This window comes from Oryza glaberrima, chromosome 3 (genome assembly GCF_000147395.1).
Source record: "Oryza glaberrima chromosome 3, OglaRS2, whole genome shotgun sequence".
NCBI classification, from domain to species: Eukaryota; Viridiplantae; Streptophyta; class Magnoliopsida; order Poales; family Poaceae; genus Oryza; species Oryza glaberrima.
In genome coordinates, this window is record NC_068328.1 from 15,701,054 (window position 1) to 15,718,192 (window position 17,139).

General features: G+C 40.1%; 2 protein-coding genes across 2 annotated transcripts; both read left to right on the forward strand.

Moving 5' to 3' along the window:
• Positions 1-680: 680 nt before the first annotated feature.
• On the forward strand, positions 681-3,941 carry LOC127768141 (40S ribosomal protein SA-like). Its single transcript, XM_052293673.1, has 5 exons — positions 681-921; positions 1,611-1,873; positions 1,958-2,155; positions 2,664-2,862; positions 3,563-3,941. The coding sequence occupies exons 1-5, from the start codon at positions 762-764 to the stop codon at positions 3,682-3,684; spliced, it is 942 nt and encodes a 313-aa protein (XP_052149633.1). The 5' UTR covers positions 681-761; the 3' UTR covers positions 3,685-3,941.
• A 4,537-nt stretch (positions 3,942-8,478) lies between these two features.
• On the forward strand, positions 8,479-15,398 carry LOC127767105 (3-oxoacyl-[acyl-carrier-protein] synthase II, chloroplastic-like). The gene is made up of 13 exons (XM_052292330.1): positions 8,479-9,019; positions 9,898-10,103; positions 10,179-10,382; positions 10,495-10,605; positions 10,704-10,799; positions 10,876-10,921; positions 11,046-11,125; positions 11,304-11,372; positions 11,468-11,552; positions 11,660-11,814; positions 11,916-11,996; positions 14,322-14,381; positions 14,825-15,398. Exons 1-13 carry the CDS (start codon positions 8,833-8,835, stop codon positions 14,939-14,941), a joined length of 1,497 nt encoding a protein of 498 aa, XP_052148290.1. The 5' UTR covers positions 8,479-8,832; the 3' UTR covers positions 14,942-15,398.
• The last annotated feature ends 1,741 nt before the right edge of the window (positions 15,399-17,139 follow it).

Here is a 17,139-nt window from a genome sequence, read left to right on the forward strand (position 1 = left end):
TGGTTTATATGTTGATCTTGTATCTTGATCTATTGTTCCGCGTCCCCTCTCCTCCAGGGGGTCTTGTATTTATACCCATAGGTGTTCTCTTGTCCAAATAGAACTAGGGAAACCAATATGGATATAATCCGAGTAGTCCTTGTCGTTTTCATGTAGAACTCTGGTTGTCTTTCCTTATCCGGAACTTTATCCATATCCGAGGTCAGTGTCCGTATAAGACATGGTATGTGGTGGGTCCTGCCGAGATTTAGTCAACTACTATTAGGTATGTGGTATCCATAACCTTGACAGTAACTTTGTCATTTTTCGGTTTGGATCACCCAACTCTTTTAACTATTCATGTCAACCCTCTAATCTAGTAAAGATATGTGTTGCATATAAGGGAATGTTCGTTGGTCTATCATAACCGATTTGATTGAACTTGTAGATGGAAGTTTTTTTTGCCGTGGTCCAAACAAAAAAAAATAGCAAAGTTACTGGGTCCAAAGTGTAAAGACTTGATCCAAGGTGAAACTCAGAAAATAAAAAAAAATCATTCTGCCTTAAAAAAATAAATAGATATAGTTTCTCTTGATAAAAAAATCATAAATCTGAAAAAGAAACTTGAATGAGAGGTCTAGGGTTTTAGCCCAAAAGGCCCATATACTTATAAACCTCCCATCTCCAAACCCTCCTCTCTCTCTCTCACATCCTCCCATCGCGCCGCCACCTCTCCCCAACCCTAGCTAGCTCCCCCTCCTTCCCCGGCGGCGACATCGACGATGGCGGCGGCTGCGGCAGGCGGCGGCGGCGGCGGCGCCCCGCGGGCGCTCTCCCAGCGGGAGCAGGACATCCAGATGATGCTCGCGGCGGACGTCCACCTCGGCACCAAGAACTGCGACTTCCAGATGGAGCGCTACGTCTACAAGCGCCGATCCGACGGTACGATCCGCGCCTCCCCCTCCCTCCCCTCGAAACCCCACCCGCTCGCGTATAGATCATACCTCTTCTAGATTTGTGGTCCGTCGCGATCTCGCAGGCGTAGGCGTAGCTAGATCTGTCTAAGTTGGTGCGAGTGAGTAGGTTTCTTCCCTGTGATAAGCCGAAATCCGTTGTGTTAGGATGCGGGCTTTGGTGTGTTTTTGCTAATTGTAGACTGGCAGGAGACCATGCCGCTGTTCTTTTTTTTTTTCTGTTTGTGATGGGATTAATGTTTCAGCATATGGAGGTAATGCAGTACGGTTGCTAGGTTTTTTTCATAGTTATTAGTAGTTACCATGCACCAAGGGCCTAATAGTTTAATCTATCTATTCAGCCGAAGCAACCTAGTCTTGTCTTGTGCTGGGGTAGTGGGATTGTTGTTCAATTCCAATTTCTCACAAATGTTACATGCGGCAACTTCTCCTATTTTTGAAACTTGTGCCCTGGATCATGGTTTTTTTCCCTTTATAATTTATTGTTTAATGCAGCAACCTGACGAGGTAAAGTATGCTTCTTGTAATGATTTCTTTTGTTGTTGAAGAAAACGTGAATGTGAAAGGCCTCCTTCATCTGCATTCTCATAAGCGATAGATTCTTGATTATGTAACAATGGTGATGACAAGAGGCTATCCTTGCATATTTTCCTTCAGGCATTTTCATCATTAACCTTGGCAAAACCTGGGAGAAGCTTCAGCTGGCTGCCAGAGTGATTGTTGCCATTGAGAACCCACAGGACATCATCGTGCAGTCTGCTAGGCCTTATGGTCAGAGGGCTGTCCTCAAGTTTGCACAGTACACCGGAGCTCATGCCATTGCTGGCAGGCACACTCCTGGTACATTTACCAACCAACTGCAAACCTCATTCAGTGAGCCACGTCTTCTCATCCTTACTGACCCCAGGACAGATCATCAGGTTATATTTGTTCCATGAGCACTCTTTTGCAATGGAGTTTGCATATGTGTTTATAGCTGTCAATTGTTTTGATGTTTTGTGCAGCCAATCAAGGAGTCTGCTCTTGGAAACATCCCCACTATTGCTTTCTGTGACACTGATTCTCCCATGCGCTATGTCGACATTGGTATTCCTGCCAACAACAAGGGGAAGCAGAGCATTGGTTGCCTCTTCTGGCTGCTTGCTAGGATGGTTCTTCAGATGCGTGGCACAATTCTCCCTGGGCACAAGTGGGATATCATGGTAAACTTTGACAATGATTGAACACATTTCAATTCATCATTTTTGGATCTGTACCTGAATTGCCTTTTGTGTATAACATGCTACCTATAACGGCCCATTTGGTTGGAGGGAGTTTTTAGGAGGGATTGGGAGTTTAGAGGGATGAGGCTATTAAGTGTTTTGCTTGGTTGGGAGACATGGGAATTTTGGTGGGATGGGGATGGGGAATTGAGGAAGGAACTTCCTCCTTTTCAATACCTGGGTAGGGGCAGGTAATTGGGAGGGAATTCCTCCTTTACTTTGTCTAAGCAAATCTCAGCCATCCGTTTTTATTAATGACCTAATCTCCAACTAAACTCCCTATCAATTTCCATCACCTCTACCAAACAAGATATTGGGATTAAAAATCAAATTCCCATCTTAATCCCATCATCAATTCCCTTGTGTAAATTCCCAATCCCCTTCCATCGAGTTACCAAACAAGCCGTAAGTCTTCTAATTTCTCCTTGATTCTGTTTCTCTTTTGTAGGTTGATCTTTTCTTTTATAGAGATCCAGAGGAAGCTAAGGAGCAGGAGGAAGAGGAGGCTGCAGTAGGTCCTGAATATGCTGCAGTTGCTGAGTATGGTGCTGCTCCAACTGACAATTGGGGTGACCAGCAATGGGGTGGAGAGGTCCAGCCTCCTGCCCTCCCTGCTGCACCGACTGGGGAATGGGGTGCTGCTCCAGGTTGGCTTGCCGCCCTGATTTTCAACAATCTTAATTTCATTCCTACTTAAGTATTTCTCCTGTTTCCCTTAATATGATGTTTAGTAAATTATGAGCTTATATGAGATTATATGGTACACATTTGAAGCTCTACGAGGTCATTTGTACCTAGGTAATTTTTAGTTCTTATCCAACCAAAAAATGCTTCATGTGTTGAGGGGAAACGGGATACTATGAGGGTAAAATGGGATAAGTTTTGTGTGTAGAGGGGAAACGGGATATTATGAGGGTAAAATGGTATAAGTTTTTTATGGTGATCACCAGGTGAGATTTACATGTGAATAAAGAGAATAGAAAAGTCTATGGGGACAAGTATTTTTTGAACAGTTGGATTAGATTCTCATCTGGAGTGAGTAGAACTTTAATTGCAGTGTGTTAAGCTGAAGAGTTTACAAGTGTCTTAGCCTGTCTAATTGGACTTCAATTGTGTGATTGGTTTCTTGGTTGTCTTTTGTCTGATGATATGTTTGATTGCATAAACAAGATTAATTGTTATAATGTCTTGAACAATGGGATTAGACTAATGTTGAATAAATAGAACAATACTAACGCTTCTATCAAAAGTGCTTCTTTTTTTTGGTTCTATGATGAGACTAAACTGTCTAAAAACTCTCTAAAACCTGTAACATGGTCTAATGCTTGTTGTGCATTCAAACGGCAGCTCCTGTGGCTTCAGAAGGGTGGGATGCGGTTGCTGTTCCTCCTGCCGCTGCTGCTGCTGTTGCACCTCCTGCCGCCCCTGGTTGGGAGGAAGGCAGTGCTCCGGCACCTACTGGCTGGTAGGAAATGTGCGGGTCATCATTCGTCAGCTACTGGAGGAAAACTGAGTTACTTAACATTATGTAATGTATTTGGTAGATCTGTTTAAGTAGCTCCATGTTAAAGTATTGCATAATGTTAAGTGAGAATCAATTTTGAATGCCGATGCATCTGGTTACTGCGTGTTAGCTTCCTTCCTGTCAACGTTCATGGATAACATTGCTTCAAGTGCATTTTGTGAGCAAATGCTATGACTTGCAACTCTGGTAATTTTTCTTGTATATCTTCTGATGTCATTTGTCGGTGAGCATTCCTGTGCCTTATGCTTGATATTTATGGCATGCATCTGTGGTATAACTGCATAACGTTGCTGCCTGACATTATGGATTTGCTCAAACGTTTGATAAAGTATCTAATAGTTTCTGGACATTATGGCAATTATCTCGCTATCTCGACAACTGAGCATGGTGCAATAGCTGAGCTGATTTTGCAAGCTCATTAATACGAGTGAAGGCAGCTTTAATCCCTTCATTTGCCGAATGCTCCCAAGTTGCACTGACGATTAAGCGCCCCATTTGCCCTACGTTTGGTGGGAGTATTCATTCGCCTGTCTGCCTGTGGTTTGATCTAAATCAGAATCAACTTATGATGTTTCCATTTCTGACATTCTTATTAAACAGACTCTTGCTAGAGTTCCGGGTCGGATGTAAGAACAAATCTGCACTGTTTCTCGACAAGAACTGAAGCATATATCTTCAGCCTCCTGAACTCTTCCGTTTGCACATGCTTTGGCAGCTGCAGAGGTATCAAATCAGATTGGGCCCAAATTAAGGTTCAGACATCCTCGTCTAATTAAGCTGGTAGGATCAATATTTCTGTTGGGTTAGCAACTAAATGCCAGCCTTGGCGTGCCAGCTGCAACACAGCCAAACAAGCTTAGCTTCGCATTTTAGCTACCTTATCTAGCGCCTCATCAAACACGCGTGAGCCGAGCAATGCCGGCGGCACAGCACTTTGGCTAAATTAAGGAGAAAGACAAGGAAATCCCGGCAAGTTTCGGCTGCAAACTTGCATGATTTGCCGTTAGATTTCGATTTCTCACCACACACATGCCGGGTTTTTGACGAGCTCTTGGATATCTAGAAATTCCCGACGTGTGCATTTCAAATTGCTTGGACGACCAGATTTTGGCACGCATCGCACGCTCTGCTAAGCACGCATTTGGCGTTTTTTTGCTTCCGTGTTCTTTCTGTGTCAAAGTGTGACAAAATACGAGACACCGGGTCAAATTTTGCCTGGTACCTATCTCAACATTCTTCCTTGAATTTCATTCCGGTGGTGACTAATTGCCAATTTGGTGTTTAAGTACGTGGGTTTTCAATGGCCAGTTTCCTCTAACAGCTCGAGGTTTCTGATGATCAGTCATGAAGAAGGCAAAGAATGTCCAAATCGGTCAGAGAAACGGCCGTGCTGCCACAGTACAATAGCACAATAGCGTACAACTTGAACTGCTCTATGAACTTCAGATTCTGAAGGCAGCAACACCCGGTAATTGTAGAGAATTTTTACACGACTCACTTGCGATTTGTCATCACCATTGAAGATATGAAAACTGCGTGAGCTAAGCTTTTGCTTTCTGCTGGGTGCGTTACTTCTCTCTCTATTTTTCCTCAGTTTACAAAGCTGCTGCCACGCTGAAGAAATTTCTTCGTCAATCTCAAAATATAAACACTTAAAAAACTTTGGTGCCCTTCAATAAATAAGAAGGGTAAAGAGTAGGACGGTGGTTAGAAATAGAATAGAAAGAAATTTAAATGTAAAGTGATTGATGAGACATGTATTAGCACTACTATGAATGATGGTAGAAATGCTTATATCGTGGAATATTATTTGAATACTAGAAATGTTTGTATTTTAAAACGGTTGTAAATTGTAATAAATACTGAATGTGCATATATCTTCAGTAAAATGGATGACTGGATGTTTACCGTCTGTTCTTCTAGTAACACCAACTTTCTATGCTGAATGTACATGCATGACAGAACAACATTTGTAGAGAAATTTTACACGGCTCATCATTGGTCGTCACTCGTCACAAGGGAAGATTATAAAACTGCTTTTGGTTTTCTGCTATCTGCATTCTTTTCCCTCTAAAAAAACCTGGATGTTATATAAAGCAAATTTTGCAATAAGGATAAAAAATGATACTGAAAGTGCATTGATCGTCAGAAAAAAGGTTGGGCTTAATGGTAACTACACTTGTAACATCAAAACCAACAACATATGCCAGTTTTTCTAATTAAGCTGAATGTACATGCATGATGGAAGCAAGACATGATGCAAGCAGCCAAAATAAATAACAACGAAATAAAACTGTGTCATTGACTCGAACAGACAAAAATTGTGACTGTGCACAAAAGAACAAAAACTAAAAAAAAAGAAATTAGACCAAGGACTGACCATGTAGCCATGCTTTTTTTCAAATGGTGTTGCTGTCATGATGGCCTAGGACATTATTGTCGGCATTCTACTCATCTTTATGTCATAAAAGGATGACAAACTCATTGTACAGTGAGCGACTAGAATGTCACAGGAGTAAATAAACGGATTTTTTTTTTGTGTGCGCTTTATTGGCTTCATTTTGCTGCTGTCATTTTCTTTGGTCACTTAATTTTCTAGTAATTGCCCTTGGTATTTTTCTTCTTTGTAGCACTGTAACTTGTACATATCACTTTGATTATGAGTACCTGTCCCAGATAGCCCAATAAGCAATTGAAAAAGACCCTAGAAAGCAAGTAGTGTTTTAAAATTTGTTTGGTCTAATTCCGTCAGCAATACATTTTATGACTAGGTCCTTCGACAATACTAGTACATTTGAAAACATTAAATGTATCTAGAACAAAAGTAATTGTTCTGAAGTCTTTCCAAATTAGCTCTAGAGTTAACTAGCCACTAAGAAATACAATTTAGAATGATTCTAGATCTAACTAATAGTTTATGGAGGGTGACAAATTGGGAGAAAATGGATTAAGGTCCTTAAATGGATTTATATATGTTCCTTCTAGATGATTAAAATAAATTTAGGAGAAAATAAACACTAATTTGAACTCTATATAGTTCCCCAATATTATATAAAAGCTAACTCCATCCTTATGAAGAAAAGGTTAATATTTCATATGCCATTGAAATTATACATATGTCCTTATTTGCTAAAGGACAAGTGATTTTTTGGTGTCAATTAGGAGAAATTGTACAATTTTATTTTGTGGTCATGTGAGTTCAGATTTGTATTGGGTCATATTCTGATGCCTATTCTTTCATCCTTCATGCTAAAAATCTTTTGCCTAGGAAATTACTCATTGCGGTCACATATAAGTTAAGTTTTAGGCATCGACACGGTCACCAAGATATTACTTTGCTTACTAGTTACTTGTACTGTAGTATAATAAGGCCATCCCAACCCTCCATGTCATCTAGTGTCCATAGCATTAAATACATTGTCACATAAGCAAAAATGATATGTGGCAAGAGAGTTAATGAGGAGAGAGGTAAAAAGATGAAGAAACCATCTCTACACAAGAACCAAGAATGAAAACAAGGAGATAGGTGGATAAAAGGAGAGATAAGAGAGGTGATTGGATGAGAATTTAATTTGAAGACACCATCCATGGAATACATAGTTTTTTCACATAATGTTTATATGACATGGCAAGTATGTAAACTCCATTATGATTTTGGGTTGGGGATGGCCTAAAAACTATGAAGATTGAAGAATGTAGAACAACTATTATATTTCGGAACTATTTGTTGAAGACAATCTTACATATCCATTTTTTTTATAAGAAGTTGAATATTCAAAAGGTTATTCAAAGTTTAAATGTGTTACATGCAAACATTGTAAAATGCCACTTATTTGTGATAAAAATATTCAAAGGGTTATTGAAAGTTTAAATGTGTCACATGCACACATTATAAAATTCCACTTATTTGTGATAAAAATATTCAAAGGGTTATTGAAAGTTTAAGTATTTGAGATCTGGATAGAGAATTATTTTGTGGTCAACTGTGTTAAACAGCCAACATCGTGAATCCACTATAAAAATAAAGCCCATAATTATAATACAGTGAGTTCTGTATGGCAATAACTCAAAGTGCCAGATGGTACTACTATGCTAGCACCAGTTCAAACTGTTGTTAGAAAACAAACAAATATCCTTTATTAAAAACACAAAAATCTCAGTCACACACACATACTCTCTCTCTCTATGTAATCCCGCAACACAGAGACCTCTCACTGTCGACTCTCCCACGTTGTGATCTCGTGATCTCAAAATCCAAATCCATATATCTGCAACCAAACTCTATTGGAGCATCCAGAGCCCTACCTGGCCTCCTCATGCCCTCATCAAAATCCCATCACACACACAAACACACCAACCAAAAACCAAAAATCACATTCATTTATTTGTTTTCTTCTCTTTTTCTCCACTTCCTTATTTAATTAATATACAAACACAAAAAGAGAACAAAAATCATATCAATTCATTTTTTTTTCTTCTCCGTTTCTCTTTTAATTAATAAAAGAAAAACGCAAACACGAAAAGAAAACCCAAAAAATCATATTCATCATTTTTTTTCTCTGTTTCTCCGGTTCTCCATTTATTATTTAATTTACAAAATAACATACAAACACAGAAAAAGATAAAAAAAAGGTATTAAAAATTGCGTCGGGTTTATATTTTTTTTATTAAAATATAATCAAAACAAAATAAAATAAAATTTGTGGTGTATTAAAAACTCCTCCTCCTCCTCCTCCGCTTCTTCTTTCCAATGTTTTCTCCAACCCACCGCGACCTCCACCTCCACCTGCTAATGGCGGCTGCCGCCACCTCATCCCAGATGCGCCTCCTCTCCATATAAACCACCCCCCGCTCGCCGCCTCGCTCCTCCACCGCTCCTCCCCCCTCCGCCTGCCTGCCCCGCACCTCGCCCGGGCGCCGCCGCCGCCGCCGCCGCGCGCATCTCGGCGCGGCCCCCGGGGTTCTTGGCGCCGCCGACGTTCTTGCTTTGCTGCCCCCCCGCCCGTGGATGCGCCCGGCCCGATCCCCCCCCTCCGCGTGACACGAACCAGGGGTCGCATCGCCGCCGGGGATCTCCATCCGCAGCAAAGCAATGGCCGGGGTGGTGGCGCCGCCGCTCTGCACCTGGCTCGTCGCCGCCTGCCTCTCGGCGGCCTGCGGCGACGCCGCCGGCAAGGAGAAGCAGCTGCGCAGGCACGGCGGCGCCATGTTCGGCTCGTCGCGCCGCGGCCGCCCCCCCGGCGCGCGGTGCCGAGGCGGCAGGGGCGCGCGCTCTGGTGGTGAGTCCATTTCCATTTCCATCTTTTTCTCGTGTGTGCTGTCTTTTGCTCGCTCGAGTGTAATACTGTAAAAATCGCGGTGTGGTGGTGGTGGTTTTAACCGCATTGGTAGTATCGACGAGGGCGTTCGTGGTGCGATTTTTATGCGGTTTTTAGATGTCACATCGCTCGCGTGCGCGTTTGGGATTTGAGGCGCACAAGGCAAGGATGATTCGCTGCTTTGTGCTGGGCATCTTGGTGTAGTACTCCTATTTTTCTTTTGTTTTTTTCACCTTGTTCGTCAATGCCATGTATGTTGCACGCTATTGGAGTGAATTGGCCGCTTCGGCATCAACATGGTTGGCTGTCTATGATTCTTTTGTTGTTCTAGTATACCTGGGAGTTTGGTCAGAATGTGTAAGTATAGCGAGAGAGGTGCGAGAAGGGGGACTAAAGAACCAGTTGGAGATGTTAATGTTTTGCATGGTACTAAAGAAAACCCTGAAATCTTGTCCTTGCGAAATGTTAATGTTTGGCATGGTACTAGAGGAAACTGAGATCTTGTCCTTGGGGAAACCTTAAGTTTAATTTAGTGATATTGCTAACTTGCAACTTCCATTACAATGTAATTACGTTTCATCACCTGCTTGCCCGGAGAATTATCTGAACGGAACAGCCCTGCTACTGCTATTTGTCAACTTTGTACTTTCTGTTGATGGCACATAGGGCCCCAACAGTTACAGTACGTAGGTGACCACTGACCACTAAGCCGGTGCTCGGAGAAGCATGCAATTGATAAGCTTGTTTTTTTGGATGGTGCTACTTTTCTTTTGTTTGGCCATATGCGCTAAGTTGAGTTAATTGCCCACCATCGTAATGAGATTTCTTATGAACTGCAGGAATACCCATGGCTATAGCTTTGCATCCTGAAAGGGGAGCTGTGGAAAGCAAGAAGCCTGATATTAAACAACGGAGAGTGGTCGTCACTGGCATGGGTGTCGTGACACCGTTAGGCCATGATCCTGATGAGTTTTATAACAACCTTCTACAGGGTGTTAGTGGAATAAGCGAGATAGAAGCATTTGACTGCTCCAAGTACCCCACGGTACTTTACCTTTTCTACTGGATGGAGGTTCATTTTTACAATATAGTTCAAAAATAATTTTTTTATCTCATGCAGAGAATTGCAGGAGAAATCAAGTCCTTCTCAACTGATGGCTGGGTAGCACCAAAATTAGCTAAGAGAATGGACAAGTTCATGCTATATTTGATAACTGCTGGGAAAAAAGCATTGGAAAACGGTGGAATCACCGAAGAAGTCATGAATGAGTTGGACAAATCGAGATGTGGAGTTCTTGTTGGTTCTGCTATGGGTGGCATGAAGGTTCAAATCTTCACACACTGCACTATTTTTGCTTCCTACAAGAAGCAACCTTTTTTTCTTTAGACACTTTCCTCTTCAGTTTAGTTCAAGCTTATGGTGGTATTTTAAGCAGATTTTTAGTGATGCAATTGAAGCATTGAGGGTATCCTACAAGAAGATGAACCCATTCTGTGTACCTTTTGCGACTACAAACATGGGTTCTGCAATACTTGCGATGGATCTGGTAACTTATATGTCATCTGGCCTTTGACTATTTTTTTTATAAACTTTCTCATTAATTAGTAATGAATTCTCAAGAAGTAAAATTGTATTCCCGAGCAGGGCTGGATGGGCCCAAACTATTCTATCTCTACTGCTTGCGCCACCAGTAATTTCTGCATACTAAATGCAGCTAATCATATCAGAAGAGGGGAAACTGTAAGCCACACCATCTTATTGTGATCTCTTCTGGAAGGTGAAAACATCCTAATTGTAATTTATCCTAAATATGCAGGATGTGATGCTTTGTGGTGGTTCTGATGCACCAATTATTCCGATTGGTATGGTTTTAATTATTTGAGTTATCATTATTCCAGTTGTTATCAATTTTTTTTACTTAAATCTTTTGCCTTTTCTTGTACAAGTCAAACTTACTGTTTGGATCTTTCGAACCATTGCATGCAGGATTGGGTGGTTTTGTGGCTTGCAGAGCTCTTTCACAGAGAAATAATGATCCAGCAAAAGCTTCTCGGCCGTGGGATGTGGTTAGTTCTTCAATAATTTTAACCAATCAATTTGATTCATGTTTCTACACTGCATTTTTGTGTGAATGATGCATTCGACAATACTCTTACTAGCTGAGTGCACATATTTACTTGATGGTGATGATTCTGCAGTACTCTCATTGGTTCAATATTCTTTTATCTGTCTTTTGTATCACAGGATCGTGATGGATTTGTAATGGGAGAAGGGGCTGGTGTGCTTCTTCTGGAAGAACTTGAGCATGCTAAGGTTGCATTTGTGCAAATTCTTCTTTTTTCCTGATTGATTCATAGTGATTTTGTTCAAATTTTAAGACGTGCAATATGGATATACATTATTTACAGCAAAGAGGTGCACAAATATATGCTGAGTTTCTAGGAGGAAGCTTCACATGTGATGCATACCACATGACAGAGCCACATCCTGAAGGTGAAGAATGGTTATACCTTGTGGTGCATTTGATCTCCTATTCACTGTTATTCTCCTCATATTTCCTTGTCTATGTAGATACTAATATTATGCTTATATACTATCAGGTAGAGGGGTTATCCTTTGTATTGAAAATGCACTAGCAGATGCAGGAGTAGCAAAGGAAGACATTAATTATGTAAATGCCCATGCAACATCGACGCAGATGGGTGATTTGAAGGAATTTGAAGCTCTCAACCGCTGTTTTGGTCAGAACCCTCAGGCATGCCTCCTTTTCAGAAATCTAAAATTTCTTTTGAAAGCCTTTCTACTTTTCTCTTGATTTTGAGTTACATATATTAAACCTTGCATTCTACAATGCAGCTTAGAGTAAACTCAACAAAGTCAATGACGGGTCATCTGCTAGGAGCTGCAGGTGGAATAGAAGCTGTGGCTGCTATACAAGTAAGTGTTTACATTTGGACCGATCATAGAAGAACATTTTTATATTTCCCAATCCACGGGTGCCTGTGAGTTCTCTGATCCCTCCCAGCAAGCAGCACACCCATGATTTTTCCCATCTGAGGTGCTTGTGACTAAGATAAATGGAGTAACCCACAAAGGCAGGAGTATCTGCTGCTTTATTTCATCATCCCGTCACCCCCATTATTTTCACTGCTACTTCTGCACCCCAACACGCATCTGCCGTGGAGAGTCCCATAGGTTGGAAACAACATCTTATCAACCCCAGCCATTAGCCCACACATTCACATCCCACAGCACCAGCCCCCAACTGGTATTAGTGCCACCTTGCTGGTGCTGACTGGTGTTGCTTGCCCTATTGAAAGTTTATGAAATGACTAAGTGAAAACCCATATCTGATTTTAAAAGTTGAATAGACTATAAGTTCCAGTTTATGAGTGGAACTTGAGGAAATCATGCTGGAACTTAAAGTTTGTTTATGCGGTAGCCAGTATGGAATGTGTCTTTTCAATTTACCAAGTAAACATCAGTCCATTTGAGAGTTGAATTTATTTCAACCTAAGCTTTGAATTTTGAATAAGTTGATAGTTGTGGTTTATTTGATATGGAAGATGTTGATTGATTTGAAAGGTAATATTTCTCTATATCAAAAGTTGAAATTGTGCAAAGTGAAAGATGAAATGGGAACTGGAGTGCACACTCGTAACATCCAATGTGTGACCATTAATTACTGTTCCCCATAGGTTTTCTGCACTATTTGCATTTATGGTTCTTTCTTGTCTTATTATATTGTTTAGTGCCATTTTGGTTTATGAACGTACCTTTGTGGGCTTGCTTTAACTTTTTCTACATTAATGTTTTGACTTTTGATTGCCCAAATATTATTGCAATACGACGAGGCAAACACAGTTGATGTGACAATAAGGAAGCTATAGTGCTAGATTAGGACCATTTTGGCATTGCTAGATTGTGCTGTTGAAGCACACAGTTGAGTTCTGGAGAGTTGTCCCAAATACAAATATGTCATGATTTAAGAACCCATAAAATAGTATAATAAAATGTCAGCCATTGCTTATCTATCAGATAATATTTCTAAAATTCTCTATAGGGATTGATTTCTAAAATTCTCGAAAGGGAATAAGGGATTGATTTGATGATGACTAAATTCAGCTGTCAAGTATGCCGGAAGAATATCTGCTTATAGTGACCATATTTGTTAAAGTTTATTGAAGTGGAGTTTTTCATATGGGCACTTGGGCACACATGTACCCTGAAATAAGTCAGAATGAAACCTAGACTTGTTTACTGGATATAGGATCAGGTATTGTGTATATTTGTAGGATATTTAATAGTGAATGGTTATGAAGGTAACTTCAGTTCAATTTATACTAACATTGTTGAAAGGACACTTTAGTAAGCACTATATATGGCATACCATGTCATTTGGGCTTGTATAAAAATCTATAGCAACACTTCAATTTTAATACTTCACTATTGTAGCGCCTGTGAAAATATCCCTTGAAAACTAAGATGCCATCAAGAATTACTAGCTTACTTCAGTGCTTGCAATTGTCATTCAACATTCTAACAGATCCTATGGCAAACCAAGAAAATTTCCCTTCCAAAGGATTTTGTGCAATTTGCAGTTTGTTTTCTGACCTTTCAGTACCACATAGAGTTGGTTTGGCAACGAAGGGTTTAGCTAGAAAAAGATCTTTTGTATTCTTAGAAGTGTTTGTAGTTACGCTGTTCTTTTTTTTTAAAAAAAAAAATAGTATCCATCTGTCTACTATATAACCAATTTTACTGATGTTTCCACCATCAAAATACGCATGGTTTTCAATCTGCTTGCATAATGCTTTTTTAATATAGTTGTGCCAATTCACCCCATCTCCACATAACAATCTACTTTTGGTACACCCTCTGGGTATGGGTGCCAACGGGCACTAGCACTAACCTTAACAGTTCATCTGTTAAGGACAGAAATTGTTGCAGTTAGCATGTCACATCTTAATATAGTTGCATATATTAGTGATTTAAGATTATTGCAAAGCATCAGTCCACCTTTTACATGTCAACCTTAACAGCACTTTTGTTGAGCACCATCTGTCCAGTATACATATCAGATCTTAATGTTATTGCACACGATCCTAAAATGACATCATTTGTGAACGGAGGGAGTTCCAGTTATCAACTTCAGCGATCAAGCTGTCTTTCATGATATATCTCATATTTTTCAATGCAAATGATATTGGGCCATCATGATCGTCTTCCTCATTTTTTTTCCTGTTGCGCTTGTATGTGCAGGCTATAAGGACTGGTTGGGTCCACCCAAATATCAATTTAGACAACCCGGAGAAAAATGTGGTAATTTCATTCATCCAATCTTTTATTTCCTCTTGTTTTACCAAATTAAGCTAACGCTGGTATAAAGAGAAGATTTGCCAAATTGTCGTTCTGTAAGGCTCTTTTTTATACTTTTTGAATGAAAGAACTTGTGCCGTGGTTTGTAAAAACTAAAACGAGATATATTTACTCCACACTTATTTTAACTTCACAAATGTCTGGTAAATTTTAGGGCTTCAGTTATAATGATACTCTGTTTTCATAGACATTGTGCCCAAAAATGAAAATGCCAGGCATATAACAGAAATCCTGGTTTAACTTCGTTTAGATCAACCTGTTGCATTAAATAATAGCTTGAATCAGTTATTTGGAACAGCAACTTCCATCTTGTTCTTTATTTTCAGCAATCCTTTCCACCATGTTTTAATCCATCCAAAATGCTTGTGGTTTCAATATTGATGTAGGATGTCAGCATTCTAGTGGGATCACAAAAAGAGAGATGTGATGTAAAGGTGGCGTTGTCGAACTCGTTCGGATTCGGTGGGCATAACTCATCGGTTTTGTTTGCACCCTTCAAGTGACCTCAGCTGATGATTTGGTAGGCTATGGTCCGATTGCATCATGGGGACTTTGTATAAGAGGATTTACCAGGCTGAATAACATTCCTGAGTTGCAAACTACAAAGAAATCCAAGCTTAGTAGAGTTACTTCGCCATACAACGGAGCAAGAACAACAAAGAAAGCATTTGGGTTATTTTGTATCGGAAAAGCTTGCAAGAATCCCAAGAAAGGGTGTCCGTGCAAACGTTATTTCACTTCATATGTGTTGAATGTGCCGTGTTGTTAATCTCAATTTGTTTCAGATGTGTAATTGAATTTCTCTTCTATAGAAACTTTACTGGGGCCGGTATTTTTGGTCTCACCGTTTGCCCGACAGATACAGTGGGTTTTCTTGCAGATATAGAACAAAACTGCCTAGGTACAGCGATTTGACGTTGTTTTGAATATTAATAAGTCATGGCATTCGGTTAACTCTTATATCCTGGCCCTTGTAATCTCCTTGAAAAAGATTCAAGCATCTATCATTTGATCTGATATAGAACTACAAGCATGCACAAAGAGTGGTTAAATCGCGCCAGAGAAGTTCAACCCCCAAAGAAAATTTACTCTCGGTCTCAAAAGAGAGTTAGTGACAAATTAGTAGAGAGAATGATTTGAATAGGAGAGTGTTTCAACTTTCAAGGTAAGATGCGAAGAAACTTGAAGAAAGAGTGATTTAAGGGAACGCACTACTCTATAGTTGTATTCTTTTTAATAAAACTAGGAAGGTAGCCCGCGCATTCGCGTGGGCATGTATCTTGGGCTGCATTTGAAAATGGATCATATTCATCGGATAGCCTCTGCCATATTTTTGAAAGTATGTTTTCTCAACAAATATTCTTTGTTAGGATCACATTGATAATTTCTCTAAGCAATATACTACTATAGTATTTAATTAATTTATATAAGCAATTATCTATTATGATCATCATCATCTAAAAAGGAGCTAGACCAAAGATGCTTATTAAATTGAAAGCAAGGTGTTTCTTTTTCCTTTTTCATTGAATGCTTTGGGCCTCGTTGGTGAAAACGTAAGTGTCAGTGTTATGGATAACACATACCCAATAGTAATCGACTCAGCTCGGCGGTCCCACCATAATGCCAAGTCTTATACAGAATCATACCTCGTATATAGAAGGAGTTTCAGATAAGGAAGGACAAAAAGAGTTCTACATGGACACTATAAGGACTGCTCGGATTGTATCCATATTGGTCTCTCTAGTTCTACTTGGACAGGGGGCATCTTTGGCTATAAATACAAGACCCCCTAGGAGGAGAGGGGGGACACAAACCAAGACAAGTCAGAACAAACCAATACACGCCACCAAATATCGACATCGGAGATTAACCTAGACATAACTAATCTGGTGCCATCGAAGGCTGTCAAGAGGGACATAGCGCTATTTTTGATCTCCGCGAGTACTTCAAGGAGGAAGACTACCCCGTCGTCGACTACGTGTTGGTGCTCATGCCGCCAAATCGACGACGATTAGATAAGCCATCCCAATTATTATACTTGTGTGATTCTGATGAATAAGAGCAACACTGGCTTCGGCCAACATGAGTAGGGTTGTTACCTTCCATGAAGGGGCCCGGACCTGTATAAAAATCCTTATCTCCGTCTCTTTTACTTCAATCTCGCATATACCCTGGTACCAACGATCCCCATATCATGCAAATACCATGGTCATGATCTAAAACGTCAATAGTAAGACCTAAACTCATTGTTCCTTTTCCTCCGCCATACGGTTTTCATGCGGCTCCTAGTCACCGTGTTGAGATGTGGTCATTGCACCTATGGAGATTGCCTTGTGATTCATCGTAGTGGTGATCACATTTTTTGTCAAACTTAGTTAGTCCTATTTCCATGTCTTGTTATATCGTAAAATATAAATGGACTCTAAATTTAATCCTTCAAGTGTGTGTGTATAGCAAAAATATATTCAAAGACGATTAATGTTCATATATAGAGATGATTCACCTTTTGAATGGTGAATGCAAAAAAAAAAAATGGAGATACCCGCAATGCGTAGAAGGCCAGAACAACATGTTACTAAAACTGCATTAAGCACCATCTAAAGTCAATTAGATGGTGATACATGAAATATCATTTAGCTTGCTTGAATATTTTAGCACATTTAGAAAAATCACGAAGTAATCGAATTTATCTTTATATTTT

Bases quoted from the DNA above. Each gene is read 5' to 3' on its own strand.
- LOC127768141 (XM_052293673.1), top strand. From the start codon at position 762: ATGGCGGCGGCTGCGGCAGGCGGCGGCGGCGGCGGCGCCCCGCGGGCG. The intron at 922-1,610 runs GTACGATCCGCG...ATTTTCCTTCAG, and splicing joins CTACAAGCGCCGATCCGACG to GCATTTTCATCATTAACCTT. The intron at 1,874-1,957 runs GTTATATTTGTT...TGTTTTGTGCAG, and splicing joins ACCCCAGGACAGATCATCAG to CCAATCAAGGAGTCTGCTCT.
- LOC127767105 (XM_052292330.1), top strand. From the start codon at position 8,833: ATGGCCGGGGTGGTGGCGCCGCCGCTCTGCACCTGGCTCGTCGCCGCC. The intron at 10,606-10,703 runs GTAACTTATATG...ATTCCCGAGCAG, and splicing joins CAATACTTGCGATGGATCTG to GGCTGGATGGGCCCAAACTA. The intron at 14,382-14,824 runs GTAATTTCATTC...ATATTGATGTAG, and splicing joins ACAACCCGGAGAAAAATGTG to GATGTCAGCATTCTAGTGGG.